At 43.3% G+C, this 24,198-nt stretch overlaps 1 protein-coding gene across 1 annotated transcript in view; it reads left to right on the forward strand.

Annotated features, from left to right (window-relative positions):
- The first annotated feature begins 924 nt into the window (after nt 1-924).
- Nucleotides 925-24,198, forward strand: part of CCN4 (cellular communication network factor 4) — a 34,154-nt gene continuing 10,880 nt past the window's right edge. The window contains exon 1 of the mRNA XM_085053620.1: nt 925-1,245. Within this exon, the coding sequence (XP_084909746.1) occupies nt 1,198-1,245 (48 nt within the window). The 5' untranslated portion in view covers nt 925-1,197. The remainder of the gene's footprint in view (nt 1,246-24,198) is intronic.

Consider the following 24,198-nt stretch of genomic DNA (forward strand, 5'->3'; position numbering starts at 1 on the left):
AACCCAACCTTGCAGACCTTATCTCCAGGAGGTAATCACAGCTGAGCAGAAGTTAAGGAAACTTCTCAGTTCTAATTTGGCCATCAGAGTGTGCCCCCATCACTGTCACATCAAGCAGAAAGGTTTGATTACGTTTAAGTTTATGTTCACATTTATTTTAGCCCATGAATCAACTCTTTCTTATGTTTAAGACCTGTGAAGCTGTTTAACAGGATTTTCATTCCCTTTGCAAGTACTCATTTTCCTTATAATATTCTACTTCAGATTAAGGATGAAAGAGACTTTCAGTTCTTTCAAATTCATATTTAGAATAGTTGAGGAAAATACTATACCTATGCCTAGGTAAAAGAAAGAAAATACATCAGAGATGCTTCAGCTAAAATCAGGGCATACATCAGCAGGGATACAGGTGATCAGAGAGTTTGGGGTTTGAGTTCAGGGTGGGGTTTGCACTGCCATGTACAGGGATCATATTTTTTATGCCCAGGGTAGAAATATGACTTGGCCCAGGAGTGATGTACTCTCCTAAACACTGAAATCCCTGAAGGGATGTGTGGCATAGCAGGGGATTGAGTGACCCAGGGCTGCTCTATAAAGAGGGAAATCCCAAAGGAGTCGGCAGACTGCCTTCCACAGGGTATGCTTGCAGGGCAAATGTCCTTTTGCTCTTCAAATGAAGTCACTCCTTTTAAAAATCAAATAAATCAAGCATCTGTGCACAACTGCATACGTGTCATGTCCTTGACTGTAACCAGCAAAGCCAGATCAAACGTTCCGTGCTGTACTAGCTACATTGCAGGAGTCTGAATGCCATGAGCAACATGAGGGATGAGCTCTGAGCCTTTTGGAGCTGTGCTGAAATCGCAGCGTGCTGGACCCCGGCGCTGCAGCTTTCCCTTTAAGAGCCCTTTGGCTCACGGCGATGTACTGAAATGCAGGAGGTGGGACAACACCACTCACAAAAATGAAGAAGTGAAGGCAGGAAAAGTTTCTCCAGAGGAAAAATGCAGGGCTTGTCCTTCACCGTGACGTCAGATCTGTCTTTAATAAAATCCCCAAAGAGCCAAGAGAAAAAGGCAGAGTGCCTAGGCTAGGTTGCCAGTTCAGGATTGCTCTGCATTCCCCAAAGTGGTGTTTTTGTTCAAAACGGCTCTAAATCTGGGTTCAATCAAATGTATTTAATCCCGGCTTCCAGGGATGAGGTGGCTTTTGCCCTGGATTCTAGCAGCAAGCAGCATTTTGCAGGTGAGTTTGGAAACTGCAGGGGAGACCTGTCTTCTGCAAACACACTTGGGCTTGATGCGGGGTGGGCTGGGAGAGCCGAGTGCGGGAAGGTGGGCAAGATTTGGGGAGGTGTGAGAGCAGGAAGAGAAAGGTGAGCTGTGGGGGAAAAGAAAGGAAAGGAAAGGAAAGGAAAGGAAAGGAAAGGAAAGGAAAGGAAAGGAAAGGAAAGGAAAGGAAAGGAAAGGAAAGGAAAGGAAAGGAAAGGAAAGGAAAGGAAAGGAAAGGAAAGGAAAGGAAAGGAAAGGAATAAAAGAGAAGTGTGCAGAAGTGTCTCAGAGTTGAGCTCTTCTCAGCATCCAGGTGGATCTGCACAGAGAACTGAAGGGGTTTTTGTCTTTGTATTGCTATTATTTGTGCCTTGGAGCAAAAGAAGGATGAAGAGATCTCCCGTTGCTGCCTGAAGCAGCACAGCTGAGGCTGCGAGGGGACCGGGCTGGAGGGGAAAGGGCAGGTTCCCGTCAGGCGGCCGTGCCCGGGGTGCCGGCGCCGGGGCGGGACCGGGAGAGGGAATGGGACCGGGAGAGGGACAGGGAATGGGACCGGGAGAGGGAATGGGACCGGGAGAGGGAGAAGGTCCGGGAGGTTCTGCCGGCCGCTCCCGCAGGTAGAGCCGCTGCCGCCGCTGCCTCGGGGCTGGCGGGGCAGGAGGGTTTGATCCCCTCCCGATCCCCTCCCGATCCCTTGGAGCTGCAGCTCCACTTTCCTCCCCCTCCTCTCTGGAAAAACCTGTCCGGGGAAGCCGCTTGTTTGCCAAAGGTGCCGGAGTGTCGCTTTGCTTTTCCCGGTGCGTACCCGCCGCTCGGGCAGAATTCCCGGGAGAGAGGGCTGGATTGAGAGCAGCCGTGGGAAGCAGTGAGGGTCCGACGGAAGAAGCAGCGCCTGTCCCCGGAGGGGGAGATGTCCCTGTCCCTCATTCCTTGAGCCAGCGCTGGGCTGGGGGCTCAGGGAGCCGTGGGGACCACGAGGGTGAGGGGGATGTTAGGGACTCGTCTGGGCTCCCCAGCCTGAGGTCGGGGTGTTCCCTGAGGCAGACACGTGTAAGCAGTTTCTGAGCATCCCTCTGCTCGGAGCGGGGTGGCATCAGCTGCTCTGCTCGGGGATTTGGCGTGGCAGGGCTGCCGGAGACAGGCGCTGGCTGGTGTTGTGTGAGATGCAGCGGCACTTTCAACCAGGAAAGCAGCACGGGTGGTGTGACACACCAGCACACCTGCGTGACAGCAGATGGCACAGCGATAAGTCCTGCGTGGATGCTGAGATAGACTGATAACAGACCCTCTTCTGGAAGATAAAACACAACACAAAGCCAACAACCAACAAACTGCACCTCTTGGGCTCCTGAGGGAAGTTGGTTCTTACCACACCTGATTTTTTTCAGCAAGAAAAAAAGAGAGGAAGCTGCCCCCCACCCCTAAACACTGTCACTGGGGGAGATCTGTGTGAGCCTTGTACATTGTACATGGTTGTCATGGGTTCCCTTGGTATCAAAGGTTTTTGTAAAAAACCTGCTGTGGCATGAAAGTATGTGTGATTGTGTGAATGCATGCAGGCACATGTGCTTGCTGAGGGGGTAGGCAAGTGAGTGCAAACCAGATATTTCTAGCAACATTTGGTCTAAAGAGTATACAAAAAGTGTCCAAAACAGTATAAAAAACAGGCTAGAAAAAGTCCTGGGTGTCAACAGTTCCGGCTCAGGCTCTCCATTGAGCAGAGAAGGTGAAGCTGTTCCTCTCTGGAGCATTCAGGGACACTGTGACCTCCTGAACACATCCATGGGGTTGGACCTTGGAAGGCTGAGCTTAGAAACCCTTGAGTAGGGATAATTTCTCCCCAGTAATGAACTGATTTCTCTGGACCCTCTCCCTACCTGAACTGGGATGTGATGGGGGATTGTTAGGCTGATGAAAAGCAGGTTTCTGTTTGTCATATCCGAGGGAGTGGGGAAACAGGGATGAAAAGAGTGCAGAGCATGGATCAGTGAGACGGACTAGGGAGAGCATGTGGGAGGGAATATTAGCCTATGTCCTTAAAGGACTCGTAGGAGAAGAGAAGGCTTAGTTTGGTCTGATTAAGGGTGATGTCTGAAGAAACAAGGAATATTGCAATTATTGTGGGATATTGTGAATATTCAGCTGGCATGGCCAGCCTGCTCATGAGATTTTAGTTCAGTCAGTCAGAACAGATGAGGCCTGGTAAAGCTCTGACACTGCCCCACCTCATCATCCATAGTTTTTGTCTTTGCTGGCATAATCACAACAGTAATAAAGATCTTTCCAACACTGCAGAGACGTCTGTGGAGTTGTTAGCACCAGGCAGGTCACTGTGCACAGAAGTCCTGTGTTTTTCCTGGAGACTTGTCACTCTTCACGTATAGGAAGAACAACAGACAGGAAAAGATGTTCCACTGAGAAAGAAGAGGGTTAAATCTCTGGGTTAGGTAGAATATTGTTCCAGGGAGAAAGGCAGAGGAGGTAATATGGGAAGGTCAGGCAGGTCTCAAAGGGAGCTTTCAGGTTCTGCATCTCCTAGTTTGAACCAACAAGCAGTTACTGAGTTCTTAAACAGTTTTCTCAACAAGGGCTTTTCTTATCAGGGCAAAACTGCACAGGTGATGGGCTTGTGAAGAAAAAATAACTGAGCTTAGATGGAATTTCTGGCATAAGTTTTCAAACTTTTCTTGAAATACTTCTTTTTCCTACATAGACCATGGGAGCCTAAGTCCCTTCCACCAGGCTGAGATTCCTCAGTGCATGAGTCATTTTTGCAGCAAGAACTTTAAAACTGGATGAGTTGCCTTCTTCCAGTGTTGCAAGTTGAGGAGTCAGAGCCAGGATCTTCAGTCTCTAGTCCTGATGACTCACAAGTGTGAGACCACTTGTTCAGATAGGACAAAATGCCCCAAACCAGGCTAATGATTAGAAAAACTATTCTGCACTTTGTAGAAAATTAGTAAAGGAGATTATGTAGGGAGAACAGGAGTGAAGGTTTCCAAAACATTTGAAGTGAAGGAATAGGTGGTGTGTGGATCTGAAAATCTAAAATAAAAAATAATAGGGTGAATGCAAACCTGCAGGCTTCTCAAACAGCAAAGAATCAAGTTGTTCTTCATCACATCAACTAGTTGGCAGGTATTGATTTACTTGATGTGATGGTACAGTCATGGTACACAAACATCAAGTTTTTGGCTTTGGTGGATGGGAGGGAGGAAAAAGATGCTCAAAGATGGTTTTATTTGGCACCATCTCCTTTGTGGGCACCTATTTCACTACATAGTAATTGATAATGACCCAGGCTCAGGGCTGCCTCAGGCTGTGTGTTAAGAACCACAATGTGTTGTTTTTCCTGCTTTTATGAGGTTTATCTGAGCAGATATAAAGCCAAGAATTTAATCTTTAAAATATTTGGATTTGGTAGCAGGAAAAAATTGTTAAATTTCTTCGGGCACTTCCAGGAAAGACAACATTCTGACCAAACAAAAAAGAAAAACCACAACAAAGCAAACCAAAAACATAAAAAAAAGACAAAGTGACACCTTTTCTCTCACCTGCAAAAATCCCCTGGTTCTCCAGGGAAGGTGATCTGAGGTTTACCTGTTAAGTGCTTCTTAACAGCAGGCTCCAAGTTTGCACCATGGCTAATGATGCAGATAATCTCAGGTTCAAAGTTGCTGTGTCTCATCCCTCTAACCTTCCCACCAAGCCCTGTTGTTTGACAACATCTGGTTCCCAGAGATAGACTGGATACACTTCTCTCTAGAAGGGCTCTCATCCTACACTTCCATAAATTGTGGATGTCAATTAAAATTGCTCTGGTTACAGCATCTGAAGATTCAGCTACGAAATTAGCATCTTGAGGCTCGAAGCTGGCAGACACAGCTCCCATGGGTGTATGGCTGATCGTGCACAGGGCCTTCCCAGAGCTGATCTTGTATTTGGCAGTTTCCCCTCACACATCCACTTGCAGAATGAAATCATTACTAAGGCAACGTCCTGAAGGTAGCACTGAGTGTTCTTCACATGGATCAGAGGCCACACCCAAGTCTGTTTCTGATGAAGATGCTTCCTAAGAACGCAAACACATACACACACACATGCACACAGTTTTTGCTGAGAAAAGCAGGACTTGATACATTTTCTTCATAATTTCTCCTATGAATGTTTGAATTTGCTTTGGTGGTATGAAAAAATCTCTTTTCCAGCATCAGAGCTGTGGGCAGGGATTGGCTTCCTCACCCTCCTCACAGTTCTGTCACTGCCTATTTATGTCCTCTGGGGCAAGTCCTGTCCCCATTCCATACTGCAGCAGTCCTGCTTTCAGGAAAAGACATTAGTTGTAAGAGACAGCTATGGATTATAGCAAAAGTGTGAGATATGTGTGATGATTCTATATAACTGTCCTTTCAAGGACTCATGCATGTTTAGTTTCTTCTGCTGTCCCCAGGTGTTATGGTCAAAAATTTCAGAAGTCCTCCACACCTGCATGGCACATTTGTCTTCTTTTTTCAGAAGCTCTGGGCTCCCACATTGGGATGTTAAGAGTTGCTCTAGCATCTTGCCAGGGCTCAGCTAACTGAGAAATGCTCTTTTTGGATGTCTCAGGGTCCCAGAGGGGTCTTGAGCATTCCTGTCTGGACAGCCCTGGCTCTCATGCATGAGCGGAATTGAAGCTGTTTATAAACCCAAGAAAAAATATCATGTATGTGAACTTTGGCAGCTGTGGCCTGGCAAAAGCTGGACACCCACAGCTTCAGCTGAAGATACATTTGAGTATTGAACCTGACAGTGTTTGATGTTGTGAGCCAGAAAGCAGGGTAAGGTTTCCTCAGTCGTTCAGACTTGTCACTAGGAGCTTTGGGTGGCCACCATGGATTAAGTTGCTCCTCCTGCTTCCCCTTTTGCTTTCTTACAGTACAGCTCAAACATCCTCATTCTTATGGTCTTTACCTTAAAAGCACAATTTTCCCTTTGTGTTGAGTAGAAACATTGACTGGAAGCTGCTAACTTGGCAGTGATAGGCCCAAAGAAAATCTACCCATTTGTTTCCTTTCTATGTTCTGATGTGCACCAAGAATTTAGACCCGGTTTCTTGGACTGGTCTTGCAGCATCCAATTTCCCCATCATTCCTTCTCCACATGTTGTGCCACCCAGGGCTTGCTGCATCCTGAGATGAGTTGTCTTTGGCATCCCATTTGTGCAGGTCAGCAGGAGATGACAGAGCTTGATTTTTACGGATTTGTTGCAAGGTCAAGGGACTCTGAGTGCTGCTTTGGCAGCTCTGTGCAGGTATTTTCCAGTGCTGCTCTGAGTTTCCTAACTGTGGGTGAGGATCACTGGTTCTCCTGCAGCCTGGTGGTCTCCCAGCTTTGGGATGTACCTCTGCTGGTGTTCTGTTATTTATTGCACCCATACTGAAACCTTATGTGTGTTCTAGCATCCTGGGTGAAGCTTCTGGAGTCCTTTTAATCACTTGTATTTTTCATAGACTGCTACTGGGCTTTGTAATCCTTGCATCTGGGCTAGGTGTGGGAAAGTAAAAGGGAAAAAAGGCATTTTTACCTCTGTGGGTGCCAACCACTGGCTCTGGCCCACAAGTAAATATTCTTGTGGTTGGGAAGGAAAGGAGAGCCTTTAGGCTGGAACAGCTGTGGAAGAAGATAACACTTAAGCTGAGCTTTGCAGCACAACTTGAATAATGAATTTCTAATACTTGGGATGGTAATGCATTCCAGGACTGTGTGGTCATCTCTGTTCCTCTTCTCTTTCTCAAGAGCTCCCACGTTGTTCTTCTATTTTATTAGTCTGGGTCTGTCTTTCCACTTAACCTATAAAGCAAACGAGAGATGAGCAGCTTGGAAGGCCAAGTTTCATGAAACCCAGGATGGGTGCAATGAGCCCAAAAGGAAACCTGAGAGGTATTTGCAGAAATAATTGTGGGCTCATCCACAGAGGGTTATGAGTCACCTGGATCCTGATGTTGCTGGACATCTGCACAGTTAAGTCTTTGCTATAATGGAGCAATTCCAGCACTGCAAAAGGACATTATCCTAAGAGCTTGCCTTGCAAGATCATAGGATTTCCTAGAAAAAAAGTCTAATGCTGGTGATGGGAGTGTGTTACAAGATCTCTTGGTCCAACATTTTACTGACACCCAGATGTACAGAACTCACAATACCTGTAGTGCTTTGGCTGCTTTTATACCTTTTGCTTAGAGCTGAAACAAACTCCTCCTACTCATCTTAAGGTAAACTTTCCCTTTCCCTTCCAAACATATTGAAATAATTTCCAGTGAAAGGTTTCCAGTTGGATATGATGGATTTGTTTTATTATTACATCTCCAGCATGTGTAGCTTGACAGAGTTAGTATTTACATTACATTAAGAAACATGTAAATATCGTGTATAGTCACAGAATTATAGAATGGTTTGGGTTGAAAGGGACTTTTAAAGGTCATACAATCCAAATCCCCTGCAATGAGCAGGGGCATCTTCAACTCAACCAGGCTGCTCAGAGCCATGTAACGTGACCTTCAGTGTTTTCAGGGATGGAGCATCCAACACCTTTCTGGGCAACCAGTGCCAGTGTTCCACTGCCCTTGCTAAAGTCTTCCTGCTGTCTAATCCAAATTGACCTTCCTTAAGTTTAAAACCATTTACCCCTTGCACCTTTGTAGTATCTGGATATAAGGAGAAGAGCACTGTAAAGTCAATAGTAGTAACTTTGTAATTCTGCACAATACCTGACAGAAAATTTGCTATATGTTGCCAGGAACAGTGCAGCCCATGCAGGCTTCACAGATTTGACCAAAATTGCTCTGAATGACTCACAGACTATCATTATTAAACATTTATTTTTTATTTTCATTAGAAGGTAGCAATATTTTATAGCTGTATGTGAACTGTTGAACTTTCCCTTTTCTAGAATTTGTAAATGCAACTCACACTTTAATTTCTGAGTGGCTTAAAAGTTTTGATTCCTTCCATGCTCCACCAGTTTTCCAGACTACCATCCTGCTTTTCTTTTTGTTATTTTCTTACTGAAGCTTTTTGAGTAATAACTGATGGCAGGATGGGTTGGGTTTTTTTTCTTGCTGAAGTTCCCTCTTCTCCACACACATATCCTTGGCTCATGAAAAGAAGAATATAGAGAAGAAAATAGAGCATGGCTTTGCTGAAACACAGTTTGTAGCCTTTTTGGGACGACACTAGTCACCAAAAGCAATGGCTCTGGTGAACTTGTTTATCCATGTAGGGAGCAGCTTTCTTGCACTGGGTGGACAATAATCCACCAGGGCTCTGCAGAAAGACTGGGAACTTCCCCTGAAAGCGCCATGACCAACCTATAGCATCTCCTGGCTGTGCTCTACACCCCTGTGCCATTATCACTGCCATGCCTGGCATGGCCTTGGCACTCTCACAGCTGTGGGTACATGAGGTCACTCTCTGTCTGAGGTTTTCAGACTTGCAAATCCTCCTTTCTGGTTTTCCAAGTCCACCAATATATTCCTGGATGTCTGTGGTGACCAAGCAGGCTTTAGCCCACATTTATGGTCCCCAACTTTTATCAGCTGTGACAAAGGGAACTCTCTGTGTCTGGGCTGATAAACAGGCAAAGACACCAAAATCCATATGGGGAGAATTAAATTCTCCTCTGAATGGCTGGCACATGTTCCTGGCTGCCCCCAGGCTACCAGTTCCCTGCGTTTAGAGTAACAGCTGGGTCATTTTAGCTGTTTAGCAAGGAAGGACCAAACCACAAAAACTGCAGCCAGTGCTAAGAATCTGCAAGTGGATTACACTATAAAATTCTTTGGTTACATTTTAATGAGGGGGGGGGAAAGGGTGGAAAACAATAGTTAGGAAAATATCCAGGTTCCGTTAACTAGTTATGCCATCCAGCAGGTGATTTATTTGTAAATCAAAAAAATTTGATTTATTTCATTTATTTGCTGGCAATATTTCCTGCTGGATCTTGGATTTATAGGACTGGATCATACCCACAGCATCTGTGTGTGGGCTGATAAACATTGATGTAAGAGAACGAGGGTAAATTCACTTGGCTCCTTCTGTGAGTTTTATTTCCACATTTGACCCTAGTACTTAAATATAAAATGACATCCCTGCTATTTAACACTGCAGTTCATTTATGGAGACCGTTCACTATTAATTTTCACTGTTTTAGTAGAGTCCCAGGGGTACATTTTGAAAATTACATTTATTCAAACATTTCTATGAGACACAGCAGTCAGTGAGCCTGACAAAGGGGTCATAGATAGTGGAACTCTGGAGGTTGCTTGACTTACATTTCTAGATTTTGCATCAAAACCTGTGCTAATTTTCCTCGGTGCCCTAGGGTTCCCCACAGAGGTGGTGCTGGTGAAGGCTGGTGAATTCCTTGCCCACCAAAGCTGCCTGGTTGTGGGTGAGCTCCTTGGTTTGTGGTGGAACAATGCATTACATGCCTGGTTTCAGGCTCAAATGAGATGTTTCTGCCTTTTTTAGAGGATATACTTAATTCTGTGTGGTTTACATATGTGTGTGTATATAAATATATATATATATAAAACACATATGCATATATCCACTCCCCACCCCCTTTGTATTTTTTTGGATTGTGTCAGTTTTTCCATATATATCATACAGAGAGTCTGCTTGCACTTGAGGAGATATTTGTGCCATATTTTTGACTGTTTCTCCCTGTCCCAGCTATATTCAAATTCTTTCCAGAGTATCATCTGGGAGTATTTGATTACAGGAGTAAATGAATATTATGGCAGCAAAGTTGAGATTCCTTTAAAACCTCTGCATCCTTGATAATTGTAACATTTTATAGAGCAATTATTAAATAATTGAATTTCTTTCATTCCCACGTGACTATATGGCTATAAAGGGGTTGATCTTGGTTTCACTGTTCACCCTCTAACATACAGGGGAAATTTCGTCAGAAAAACTGCCTCTGCAGTGGGAACAGAGAGGATATAAATACCCTGGCTTAACGCCTCCCCCGCCCTCCCCATACGCCCCTCAAAGGTGTTTTTTCTGGTACAAAAGGTGTCTGTGGAGCAGCCTTAGCCCAGGGGATGCTCCGGAGGAGAGGACTGTGCAGGGCTGCTGGGGAGAACCACAGCCTCGTCATTTGTGCACCAACACTGCCCTCGCGTGTTGGGGCTGTGGGAGACCAAAATGTCAGCAACCACAGAATTAGCAATTCATCTTTATCCTCCCGGAAACAAAACACAAACTGGTGTCCTCCTCAATGGGTGGAAGCAGCAGCGTTAACTCTTTAAGGGCTGCGATGTTGACACTTTCCAGGTTGGCGTTGTTTGGGATGGGGAAGTGGCAGCAATACCCTGGCCTGAGCAAGGCTGTGTTTTGTTTTGCTTCGTTTTGTTTTGTGTTATGCCATTCATAGTGTCAGCAAGTCTCTGGATCACAAAAAGGAATTTTGCCACCTGCTTGGTTTCGCCCTGTGCTCCAGCAGTGTCACAGCTCCCTGCAAGAAAGAGAGAATTGTGTGAAAGAGCCATTTCATCACCTCGCACAGATCAATCAAGCTAGAAGCTGCTGATCTCCTCTGGTGTGTGGGATTTGAAGGTGTGAGAGGTGGAGAGGTGAACGAGTCCTGCCCTTTTGCAGGCATCAGGTGCATGTTGAAAGTCAGACACTAAGAAATTGTCTTTGCTGAACTGACAGCACAGAGAGGCAGCTCAGCAGAACGATTTCTTTTTTGCATCCTGGAAGAACTCAGTGACTTGGTTTATTTGCTGTGTGTAGGAGGAGGGATCATGGTATGGTTACAGTGTAGGAAGAAGACATCTAAGTGCTATTTCTGGCTCTGCCACAGACATCCTGTCGGCTTTTGGGACAGTCACTTCACCTCTGGGACCCCAGATTAAATCAGGATTATTTAATAATATCATCCTCATGAAAGTTGCTTCTTTCCGCCATGAGTAATCCCTCCTAGAAACAGAATGTGACATCCTCTTCTAGTTCATGCAAGTGACATGTGTGCATTCCAGCTGGAGAGCTGATATCTCTGAGTATACCAGCCTTCATATTTACTGCTTGCACCAGTTTTTTTAGGTTCATTCTCTGGCGTCTCTTTTTACCAAAGCCCTAAATTTCTTTTCTGTTTCCACTGACCTGGGAAGCTGGGGAATTAATTCTCTGGCTCAATTAATCATTTTTCTATACTTATAATTTCACTCCTTTTCTTTTTTCTTAATGAATTTGTGCCAGGAATTGTTCTCTTTTCCTTGCTTGTAGTTTCCACTGCATTTAATTCAAAAGCAATGGTTTTGCCCCCAAAGTCTTGTAAAAGTCAAGGCCACCCTCTTTTCTTTCTTCCCCATTTGCAATGTGTCAGATTTTGTTTGGGGTGGTAGGGAAGGTACAGCTGCTTTTGGGGCTTTCTGTTGTGTATTAAAAGAGGATCTGAGCTTCAAGCATGTCTGGAATAAAGTTTGAAGTGCAAAGTCCAGGCTGCCTCAAGAGCTGGCTCTGACCTTTCCTAAGCCCCCTCATTCCCACTGCACAGATTTGCTCTTTTTGCTGTTTCCGGCCAGCTTTTCAGGAACAGCCTGTTCTCCCTGTTCAAGGACTCATCACCACCCCTTCCTTCTCTTTCACAGCACGTGGGACCAGTGATGCCTGTGGCCATCACTGCTGACTGCTCCTCTGTAGCAGTTCTCATTAAAAAGTAAAAAAATCCCTTAGAGAAGTTGTTTGGATTCCCCCATCTCCCAAGCCTCACACTTGAACTTACCTGGGTGATCTTCTTTCCAAGCTCCCTTTGGCTCTCCCTCCCTGCTGGCTTCTCATCCTTGATGCTTTGCTCAGCTGCTGCTCTGGGCAACCAAAACGTGGCTGAGAGAACCCCGTGGTGTTGTCCTGTCAGCACCAAGGGCTTGCTGCTTCCCAGGGCCACAGATAAATTAAAAACCTAATTAAAGCCTAAAAATCACTAAATCCAGATTGTGACTTCAGGGCCTGGGCACCCTCAGCCCCAAGTGGTCTCACATTGACTTGGAGCTGCAGGATTTGAACAAATGCCTGATTCAGAGCTGTGTCAAAATAAAATGGCCCTGTGAACTGACAGGATGGCTCAATCAGCTCTATCCAAGCCCTGCAAGCCAAATATTGTCAGCCAAGTGCTGCTGATTTTCAGAAAGGGAAAGAATTATTTTCCTAGCAATGAGCCAGCAGCCAAGAGAAGGAACCTTCCTGTGCCAGGTCTGTTGAATTTTAAATGTGAGCTCCATGGAAATCCAGACCAACACAGACCAGATGGAGAGAAATTGCCCATGACAAAGTAAGGAAAGTTTACAAATCTGAGACAACATCAAGGTGAAAATTTTGAATCTGAATTCAAGATTCTCTTTAAAGAATGTTATCAAGTAGCCAAACTATTAAAAAGAGATTTCCCTTAAACTTGAGCTGCAGAGATGATCTCAGAACATCTGTTGATGGGAACTTCCTCGTGAACTCCAGTTCAGTGCTGAGCAAACACTGTTTTGGAACAAAACCATTCTTTTATTCCCTTCTCACGAACATTGAATAAATCTTTCTGAGATATTTGAATAGCGGTCATTCCAAATGATCTTTATGTTTTGAACATACCTGCTGCCTCCTGGCAATTACCCTGGATTTTCAGCCTCTGTGTGTGGAAACCTCCAGTGCTTTTTGGTATTTTTTAATCTCATGATATTTTTTGATCATCTCATTTCCTTTTAATGCTATTAAAGTGTAAGTGATGCACATTCCCTACAGTTTTTGCTCTTTTTTTTGGTCAATCTATGTGGATTATTTGATGCTATTAAAATCTATGGCAAGAAATGATGGATCAACATTTACACTGAGGTCAGTAATCACCTGAAAAAAAAAACCCCAAACAAACAAGATATGGATCTGAATGCCTCTTAAAGATGGAAAATAAGGTAAAAATGTAGCAGAGTGAATGTAAAACTCAGGCATCCTCTCTCCAAGGCCACTACCAAGCAGGCAGTATCTGTTTTCTCTTCTGATTTGGGGGGCTAATGGTTGTGGACTCTGTGAACATGGGGTGTGAGAACCTGGTCCCTAAGGGGCAGCCTTAAACTCCCCTCAACCTCCATGCAGTTTGTAGCAGACTTGAAATTATTAGTTCTTGGCTTTAAAAATGAATGTATTGGTAACAAAAAAAATAAATTATGCTCCTTCTCATTTTGCATCAGTCTCTTTGTAACAGGTTGACTTGTTTGTGTGCCTGGGGTTTGTTCTTTCTAATCAGAGACTGAGTAGAAAGGATACTCCAAGTGCAACAAAACTCACAGTTTTTTACTCACCTTCTGATAAGAACACAAACGCATTTCCTGCCATTTTTGTATTGTTCTGATGAACTGTATCAGAAACAGGGGGTGGGGGAGAGAGGGAGGAGGAAGAGAAGTCCTTTTGTACTACAATTAAAATGTTTTCTTGGAAAGCTAATGGGAGCTCTGTGTAGGGTGAAGAACCTGAGACAGACCCACACCAATGTCCTAACATCTCTTTATTTTTCTCTACTATATGTCTGAATTCATACTGAAACCAGTGAGACTTAGGCATTCCTCTGAGGCTGGGAGCTTGGCTGAAGAAATTGAGAAACAGGAAATTGAAATTATAACTTCTTAAGGCTATTCAACCACAAAGAGTAGGGGAGAGAGGAGAAAAGTGGCCTGGAGACCAGACAAGATGTGGGGGTGAATGTTGAGAGATGGACAGCCACAGAGGTCTGGTCCACAGCACTTTGGCTGCTTCTGGCTCAGCTCGACCTAAGGGCCTGTTAGTCATCCTCATGTCAGTGAATTCCCATCATGTAAGACTTCCTTGAGCCTTGAATAGGCTTTATGTCTTCATGGTGGGACGGAACACGGATGCTACTGCTGATAAGTTCTGTGCCAGCACACAGAAACTTACCCTCTCCCCTCTCTGTCCTTCACTGCTGCAGAGTTTGCACTCTTGATGCCTTTCTTTTTTTGTGTTAAATCTCCACTGTTAATCTCCTTGGTAGGTTTGAGAAAGAAAAGGACAAGTTTAAAAATGCACTTCTGACTCCAGATTCCAGCTTCCTGTTGATACAGCTGTGTTTCCTACTGGATGGCTCTGTAAACAGACAGTTTAACCCTTCAAATCTTGCAGTCATTTTGCTTCAGCATCATCAGTTTCTCTCCTTGAAGAAAATTTCCTCCCTTGTCCCTCCAGAGCATCCTTTTTTTTTCTCCTGCTTATTTTTGCACATCCCCACACAGTGAACATCTTGCTGTAGCTCAATACTTCATTCAAAAAGAATAGCATTTCTTCTTGTGGTTGGTGAAAACACTTCTGTCCTTCACAATCCCCACTTTGTAGTGTTATGTTTGTGGTGGAGAAAGTAATTACATATTCTAAGTTTAATTCACAGTTATTGAAATCATTAAATTCCCTGGCAAGAGCATCAGCAGAAAACCAGTGTACCAGAATTCTGTAAACAGAATTTTAGTGAATGAGATAAGGAAGTGTCTAGCAGACTTCAGCCTGGGATAAGTCACATGCCAGGGGTATTTCAGCACTACATCCCAGAACAAAGTCTTCACCTGTGTCTGTTTTCATTCTGGGTCTGTGCACTATTTAATTGACGGCCTTGGTGGTATCACATCCATTGGTGAGGACCTGGTGGCATCTGGCTGTGCCATCCTGAGCGAAACCTCTCAGCTGCTGGAGGTACAAGTATACCCAGCCTGAGGAATATGCTGGCTGCCAGATCATTGTTCCTCTTATGTGAACAAAATGGAGAAACACCTTTTTTTTGTAAAGTAGATTGGTTGAAGGTGCTCAGCTGTGGTGTTCCACCATATTTGAACTCTTCCAGACACATCTGAAAGTCATATCCAGAAAAATTCATATGCTAAAAGCGGAATACGGATTTTTCTGTGGGTGAGTGAATAGAAATTTGTTCCTACCATGCAGAGCACCAGCAAAGCCTTGGGCTTATAGCCCTTGTAGCAGCTCTGGGTTTCCTACCTCTTCCTATCCATACTGATATCTTCATAGGGGAACTCTCAGAATCTCCCTTGCCCTCATTCATTGCCACCTCCCTGGCAACTGCATGTTCCTCCATGGTCTGGGCACTCACAAGCTTCAGAGTTTGTTCCTTGTAGCAAAAGAATTGTTATCACCCATGTTCTGCAGACAGAGAGGCTAAAAGCTGAGTTCAAATAGCAAAACCATGCCCTAGTGTGGCTAGCACAGGTCTTTCCCATGAGAATTTTCTCCTGTGTTTTATAAGCAAAGATAAAGTTTGGATGTTATTAAAACAGTGTCTTGAGATTTGGACAGTTCAGGCCTGGCCAATCAGGCCTAGGGGGAGGTTTCTGACTGACCAATCTGGGTGACCTCTGAAAAGTCTATATAAGTTGGAATCAAAATAATAAAGCTCTCTTTTCTATGCCACACTGAGAATCCGGGTCTTTTTCTCTGCTAGCGGCTCAACAGCGACACCCTAGTCTTCTAATCTAGAGTTTATGTTCTCAGCCTTTGGCTGTAGTAAAATCAGGAATTTTATGTGAGAATGTGTGGTCAGGGCAATGATCCCCTGCTGTCAGCAGAGAGGGGTGCAGGTTTTGCACCCAGCAGCTGGGAATGCAGCTCATGGTCAGAAAAGCTGAGAAGAGTGGGTTTTGACACATAATTTCACCAGGGCCAAAGATCCCAGTGATCTACTGAGGATCTCACAAGTGTGGTTACTGCTCGTAACCAAACCTGAAAACTTCTACAGCACTACACAGTGAGCTGGTGACTTGCTCCAGCACATTTTTGGAGCCAAAATGGTCATACATTTGACTGCCAGGGGTGTTATTTGTTAACTAGCTCAAATTAATTTGGTTGTGCAAATTAGTGGACTTTGTTAGCGTAAATATTCTTTTAAGGCATTGACAGGTTAGTCACACTATTCTGCCTGTCATTTATCCTTTGCAGTGACTGTGAGAAGGGAACAGGATACATCTATGTGCAATAACCACATGGCTCTGTGGTCTACATTAGAAAAGGAACTTCTCTTTTGTAGTCTTATTTGTAACTGTGGCTTACTGCCTGGGCACCTCCAAGTCCCAATCAAAACTGATTTCCTCACTTCTCCTTTCTCCAGCTATGTCCCTCGGGATAAAAGAGTTTGGGTTGTTCAGCCTAGAAAAGAGAAAACTTCAGGGTGGAGTCATTGTGTCCTTCTATTACTTATAGAAAAGAGGGACAGCTTATATGAAAGAGAGACAGAGATTTTTTACATGGGCAGATATTGATAGGACAAAGGGAAAGAATCCTCAGAAGAGGAGAGATTTAGGTTAGGTATTAGGAAGAAATCCTTTACTGTGAGGCATGCACTGACACAGCTGCCCAGAGAAGTTGTGGCTGCCCCATCCCTGGAAGTGTTCAAGGCCAGGCTGGATGGGGCTTTGAGCAACCTGGTCTAGTGGATTCTTGCCTTTTCTGGGGGAAAGCTGGTCAGATATCCTCTTGGCTGTGTAAGAAAGGAGAAGCTTCTACATTCACAGATAGAAAAAAGTTCATTTTCTACCTTTAGTGGGATGAATTGACCCTCAAATGACTGTGTGCCCCAAAACTTTGCCTTCCTCATGGACTTGTCTTGAAAGGAGATTTTCTTTTCCTTTCTTTAAAAAAAAAAAAAAAGAAAAAAAGAAAAAAAAAAAAAAAGGTGAAGGTTGGTTTGTTTGTGGCTGGCCTTGTGGCTTACATGAAGTGCATGACAGCATTAAGGAAATCAATATGTAAAAACAATTAATGTTTTTACATGTCTTATTAGATGCCCTTCTTGGAAATGCAGTGCTGATATTGATTTTCAGCACGATCCCCAGTTAGGGTAAAGTCTCTTATGAAGAACTCCTCTGTCTCAGATTGGTGCCAGCTTTAAGGGATTAGTTTCACTCTAGATGGCACTCAGTTCTGTGGGCTTCTGATGTCCTTTTGCATGTCTCTTAGATTCAGGACAGCATTTCCCACCTGACCAACACCAAGACTGAGTTGAGGAGCTGGGTAAGAATATCACTAGTTCTGTTTTCCTAGATACCAAAGAAAGAAGATGCTTCTTTCCAACTTTGTCTGTTTCGGTAGACTACAAACTACTTGTGCAAGCTTGTCAATTGTACGAGATCACATAAAACTCAGCACAGGGGTGTGCTGGATCTGGTACATCTGGTGATGAGTACATTGAGTATCTGCAATTTACAGTCTCCTCCTTTCTGCTTACAAAACCTGTACTCCAAACTACTTCAGTGTTCCAACTATCATCTAGAAAAGTTAACAAATTACAGATTTGTTTACTGTTCCTTTCCATCCTCGTAACTTTAGGCCTAATTCTCTTTGATATCATCATTGGGAAGGGTCATTGTGTACATGTTTTGGCACATAATGTCTCTGCTCCACATGTTGAGCTAGTAAATTTCTTCAGAGGCTGGGCTTGTTCCAGGGATTTAGGCAGATAAGCTCAGCAAAGCTTGGGAAAAGCAAGCCTCCAGCTAATCACCATGCTCCTGCTGAATGATCTCACCATAAAATTGGCAAGGATGTTTGTGCTGATCTCAGTTTAACTTCTAATATGAGCTTACATCAATTCATAATTTCTCTAGCTTATGGACCACCCTGTGTCTGGCTTGCTGCCTACCTGCTGTGCATGGGCACAGACTCCCTTCCAGCCACGTTCTTCTGTACATTTGAGCTAGTGCAGAGCTTGCAGCTACATTTATATTGAATTTACTGCTTTTATTTAATAGTCTTTAGTCTATTTTTGCATGTGTGTGTGTTGTTGTTTTGTGGATTTTTCCTTCTTAAGAAAAAAAGCTCAGAAGCATGTGCTCTGCATTCTGCTGCTTGCTCCTCTTCTTAGGCATCAGGTGTCACTGCTGCAAAGGACTTCAGATTTCCTTTTGAGAACCTTTTCCTGCATATTCTAAAGCACAGTGACAAAATACATAATTAAATCTGCTGGGAGGATTTTAAGAGGCACTTCTTTGACATTGTTACCCTGTGATATGGCTAAAAGCTTGATACCAGCTTTAGGAAGAAAACAGATTAGGAAGATAATGTCTCTCCAGGGAATTCTGTTCTTCAATTCCTTGAGGATGTGATTTAAAGCATCATCTGCTCTGTGCTGTGTATCATTTCATATTTTCCTTCAAATCCCTGAACTGAAGATTGTTTGGATGTGTGCCTGTGTGAATCATTTCACAGAATACTATAGAGAAATGTCGTGGGAATACTGTCTAGAATTTTGAGGGAGACAGAAGGGACTTACCTGGTGTCCTACCTTTTAAGGAGAAGAAAGCACCCAAGATTTGTTAAGTGCTCATGTTGGAAAGCAATGACAAAAGTCAAAGGGTCCACAAAAGTTCACAAAATTTCATTGGTAAATTACTAACTTTGCATGGAAATTGACATAAATTAGTCCCTGTTCTCCTAATGTAAGCACACAGCAGTGGGTTTTGGATAGAGGGATAGGGTGAAAGAGAAAACAGAGAGAGATGGGTAAAAGAGAGGGGAAGAGAGAGAGAAAGGAAGAAAGGAGGGAGAGAGACATCACCAGTCCTGTTGATTCATATGATGGGATGTCCAGGGTACTGGGGGCACACACACCTGGGCTTCATGGGGGTACAATTTTACTGATAAGTTTTCCCTGCCCTGGAGGGAAATTGTTTAGCATGCACAGTCAGTCTGTTCTGCTCACCTTATCTGGAAATGGGTTGGAGGGCTTTGGACATCTTTGGCAGTCTTGATGCTCACTATAGTCCATGCCTGCTTCTCAGCCTCATCCCTTTACTTGTTCTGTAGTGTGTTGTGCCAATCTCCAGGAGTCAGAGCAAGGACATTTATCCCAGGAAAGTGCTGCCCCTGCCTGCCTATGATCCCTTCTCCAGCCACATCCTGTTCTTTTTCACAGTCTGTTGTCACCAACAACCCTTGGCTCCACAGCTCTTCAGCTATTGGTGTTTGAGACATCCACATTAGCCCCTTCTGTGATTCTCCAACTTATTTGGTAGTGAAGGCAGAAAACTTAACCACTGGAAGTAGCATAGGCCATGGCACTGCTTCTGTCCTGCTGTCAGTGTGATCAGATGCCCATAAAGTGTGGTGGAGAAAAGGTAGAAGGTCTTCAGTTCCCTTTTCCTCTTTATGACAGCCTGGGCATTCCAGTGATCATGGCTTGTCCCTCACCCTGCCTTAACCATCTCACATGACTTTAACTCATATGAAAGTTTTGTGGTTTGTCTTCTGTATGTCACTTTTTCCTCTGCATCCTCAGTGTGATGACAACACTCATTCACTTCCCATATGTGTTAGCACTGCCACAGTCCTGTTTTCAGGGAATTCCAGGCCCCTGGTGCTTGTTCAGAACATCAGTCCAACCTCTTGTTGTCTGGATGCATCTTCAAGTCCTGTTTCCCTCCCTTAATCTAAATCCTGTTCCATTTGATCTTTGGAATTTACCCTGATTTTCTTTTTCCTCAGAGGAACTCATGGTGGTGGATATCAGCTGGATTTTTCACAATACAGATGTGAAAGTAACCCAAGCTGAGCTACTGTGGAGACCAAGGTGCAAGACTTGTCCTTGCAAACAGAACACAGCAATCGTGTGGATGGTGTTTGCCATTGCTGGTACCTAGCATTGTAGTACTGCCATTATTCTTTTCCCCTGCTTGGTGTAAGACAAAATTTTATGATACTCCTGTCCCCCTCTGTGTTTCGTTGCTTTCCTGACTTGGTTTTCTAGAAACAGCCTCAGGCACTAGTTAAAGTCTGGTTAAACATTTGGGTTCCATGATTCTGTGAAGAAAACTGCTTTCCTCACAGAAGTAAGGCCAGACCATACCCAGATCAGGCAACCATCCACTGTGCTGTGGATGCCTTTGCTTCAAATGTACAAATGCTGCTTCACTGATCCCTTTGATCACACAGATCTAACTCACTTCAGATGCTAAAAGAGACTTTTGCCATGATTTTTCCTGGCAAAAGGTAAGATAACATATATCATTTCAAGCTGGATCATAATGTTCTGCAATCAGACTCTGGATTAGCTTCAGGTCGTCCTCACGTATGCACAAGTCTGGCATCTTCTGTGGGCCCTAAGGAGGCTGCAGACCTAGGTCTTCCATCTGCAATCTCTTACCAGCAGATCTCATAATATACTATAAGCCACAGTTACCAAAGCATGGCATGCTTGGCTCAAAATATCCTTTCATGATGGGACTCTGTATCTGGAAATGCTGCTGTTTATTCAGAGTTGTAGGCTCCATCTGTTTTTTACTTAGCCACAGGGATATAGCAGTGCAAAGACTGCTCATCTTTCATTGAGAGTCTTGAGATGGCTTTCCTATAATGATACAACACTGTATTAAATGGCAGCTATGTTTTTTGGTTGAAGCCATGCATGCCTTGTGTTCCAAAGGGGTCATTAAAGTAGCAGTAGCAGCAGCTTCTTTTTCCTTCTGTTATCTTGAAATCTTCCAGCTACAAAACCAGATTTATGATTTACCTACCATATGTTATTATGTTATCAAATAAAATAATAATTAGCTGTCAAATAGCTTTTCTTTGGTTGGGCTTATGATAGGAGATGGGATGGTCCTGAAAAATCGAATTCCTCTGTCTGCATTATATGCGCCGTTTAACAAATAGATTAGTTTATATTCCCTGAGCCAGAAGCAGACTTTAGGTGGCACAATGCAGAACTGAATTGGTGAAGATGCCTTGTTGATGACTTGGGTTTATGGGCATTTTTCACATGAGGGTTTGGCAAGGTGTGCAAGCTCAGGCTGCCAGGAATGCTGGTTGTCTGAACCCTCTGGAGGTCTGAGTGCAACAGGTGAGGATGAAGAATTCAGAGCCTCCCTGGATGACCCATTGTGGTGCTGCATTGCTGTGCTAGGAACGAATTTGCCCTCCTGGTGTTCAGAACCTCCCCAACTGTATTTTTTGGCTGCTGCCACATTTTACCCTCTGCTACAACTGGGAAGAATGCCCTGAGAGTAGCTCAGCTCCCTCAGTGTCTTCTCCTTTCAGTCTCTGACCATCTTGGTTGCCATGCTCTAGACTGCCAATTCCAGATACACCATTTAAAGTGAGGGCTCAAGACTGTAGTACAGGAAATTAATTGATCTACTGATATCTCATCAAGACCAGGTTCTTTTCCATATTGCTTCTAAACAAACTATTTAACAAATGCAAAATGAGAGCAAGTACCTAGTCCTTAGTGCGGGTTTCAAGGAGGAAGAAACTTTGATAGTGGGAAAATAAAGTGATCAACTCAGAAACTCAGAGCTAGAGAAAAATATTTGTGGAAACTTGATATGGAGGGAAAATTGCTATTCAAGGGAAATAGGGATGCATGACTTCATCTGTTCATTAGGAACTCCAGGGAAGAGTAGATATTAGGTTAAGCAAACTGTTTCAGATTAGAGAATTTAAAAAACATTGAAATTTAAAAATGAAAAGTTGTTTTAAATCAAAATTCTCTACATTGGAACAGAAACAGAAATTTCAGGATACGTGAAAATGCAGATTTATATTTTTATTAAAAAGAAATCATGAAAACCAAGATAATTTTTAAGAACTTAATAAAATCTGCACTGTTCTTGCTATGGGGGAAAAAAACCCCACAACCAACCAGCCAACCAAATAAGTGGAACATTTAAATTTTTCTTTACTTTTTATGCTCAGTATGGCTTGTCCCAAAGATGGTAAGAAGACAAAAAGCATCTTTTTATTGATTGCAAATCCATAACTAAAAAGGAGATAAGCAAATGCAGAACAAGGTCACTTGCAAAGTAAAACCTCTGCCAAAGCAGTCTGCTCTTGTCTGGCAGCTGGAACTGATACTGTTTTTACTCCCCAACTTTTGGCTGATACATCAATATCTTGTACTGTACAGTTTTAGGATGGTTTCTAACTCTGATCTTGGATGGTCCACACACTTTCCTATAACTGAAATCTGTCTGCTTTTACCTTCTGGAGATTTTTCTCATTGCTCCTCCAGATGTTCCCTGTTACTTTTCAAACTCCAGTTCAAGCTTGTTCCACAGGATGAGCTCATTGCAGCACAAGGCATTAAAATGCTCTTAGAGCACAGAACTTGTGCTGTTTAATATCTCTATTTGTGGAGTCTGTGGTGACAGTGTCAATTTGTTAATGATGCCCAAACATTTTTAGGTCACCCTATTCTAAGTAAGTGCTACTTCTACTGGTGTAACACTTATGAAACATCTGGTTGATTTCTAACAGGGAAGTTTTCCTCTCTGAATACTCCATGGAAAAATATGAAGAAAATGGGAGGTCACACTGAGTTTGCCAGTATAAGCAATTTTTTGGCAAAGAGATGAATGTATGTAATCTTTATTCTGTAATTGTCTAAACTGAGTTAGAAATGACTATTCCAAACATCTGTCTACATTCTTCCCACAGATACATTTCCCAAAATAAAGTTATGGGAAGCTGATTGTTCATCATTCATGGATCCACAGACATATAGTGTTTGGCTCACTGGGGATATTTTATTTTCTTAGGCTATTGAATGTTTTGTTTCATGCAGAACGTTCCTTTCTGCTCAACCTACCATGAACAGCAAGAATATCTCCAGCTGGCACCTGACATCTTTAAAACTGTCTTATATTTTCTGGGTTCAGATTCTGTTATTTCACAATCTGTCCTGGAGATTTCATGTCTGGGATCCCTTTTAATGAGGTTTCTAGAACCTCATGCATGCTCTGGGGAAGCTGAGCCCTGAATAACCATATTTTCCTCTGACCATTAAATTATGTGTCCTGCAGAATCTGATTTATATCTCTGTCCTGATGCTACTTGTCCCTAGCATTAGCTTGTGACAGTTTATGAGCATTCATGGGGACTTAGGGATTTGTTGCAAGAGTTTAACAGTGAGGAAGTCCTGAAGTACTGCAATTACTGCTGATCTCCCTGTAAGAACTGGCTCTCTGTTAACCCATCTGTTTTGGGTATAATAATAGTGCAAATATTCAGAAATATTCAGCACAGAAGTTTCAACTGAGCAAAATCAAGAACAAACTTCTGCCCTGAGGGTATGATTTAAGCCCACTGATGTAAGCCAGGTCCTGTTTTACATTGCCATCTGTGACAAGCATTATGAGTTTTTAACTTCTGTCAGTTCTGGGATGAAACTAAGAAATCTCTATGCTTGCCCAGAAATACAACTAAGGGATGAAAGGGTATGTGGCTTTATTTAATGGATTATTTATATTTCATTTTGTCTTTTCATTTTTTTACTTCTTTATTGAGCTCCAGATGCTGTGCTCCCTTGGGAACATGCTACATCAGGTTAGTGTTAGCAACTCTGGGAATGTACATGTGAGTCTCCCGGGCTGCCTTTAAAATAATTTTGGATCATGGGAATATCAAGGGTGGTTCCTGGAACTGGAATTGGCCCTACAGGCATTTCTGCTTGTACTGGCTCAATAGTTCAGCCAGTAGGTGGAACCAGGGGAAAGCAGATGTGTGTTTTGTACATGCTCAACACTTTCCAAGGAGATGCATCCAAGGTGTCTGCTTAAAATTGTGGCTTTAACTTCAGTGTTCCTGTTTAGAACAGTCAAACTCCAGATCTGGAGTTATTTCTAAACAGTGACAGGATGACGTTGTCAGACCTCGTAGTAAGGATAATGTTTTTATAAAATTTACTCACTAATCATTTTCACTTGTGAACATGTCAGAGATAGAGAACAGAGGGATAATCCAGATCACATCATATCCCTCCATCAATGACAGCTGGCATTTGCTCAGAAAGGCAGTATCAGAATGTAGGTTAAAAACATTTCTTTAATGTGTTCTACTGTGAGAAATTAAATGTACACCCAGCTGCATGTATCCTCCAAAACACAGCCTGGGCAGCTCT

Source organism: Lichenostomus cassidix, chromosome 2, assembly GCF_008360975.1.
Source record: "Lichenostomus cassidix isolate B80296 chromosome 2, HeHo_3.0, whole genome shotgun sequence".
Classification (NCBI taxonomy): domain Eukaryota; kingdom Metazoa; phylum Chordata; class Aves; order Passeriformes; family Meliphagidae; genus Lichenostomus; species Lichenostomus cassidix.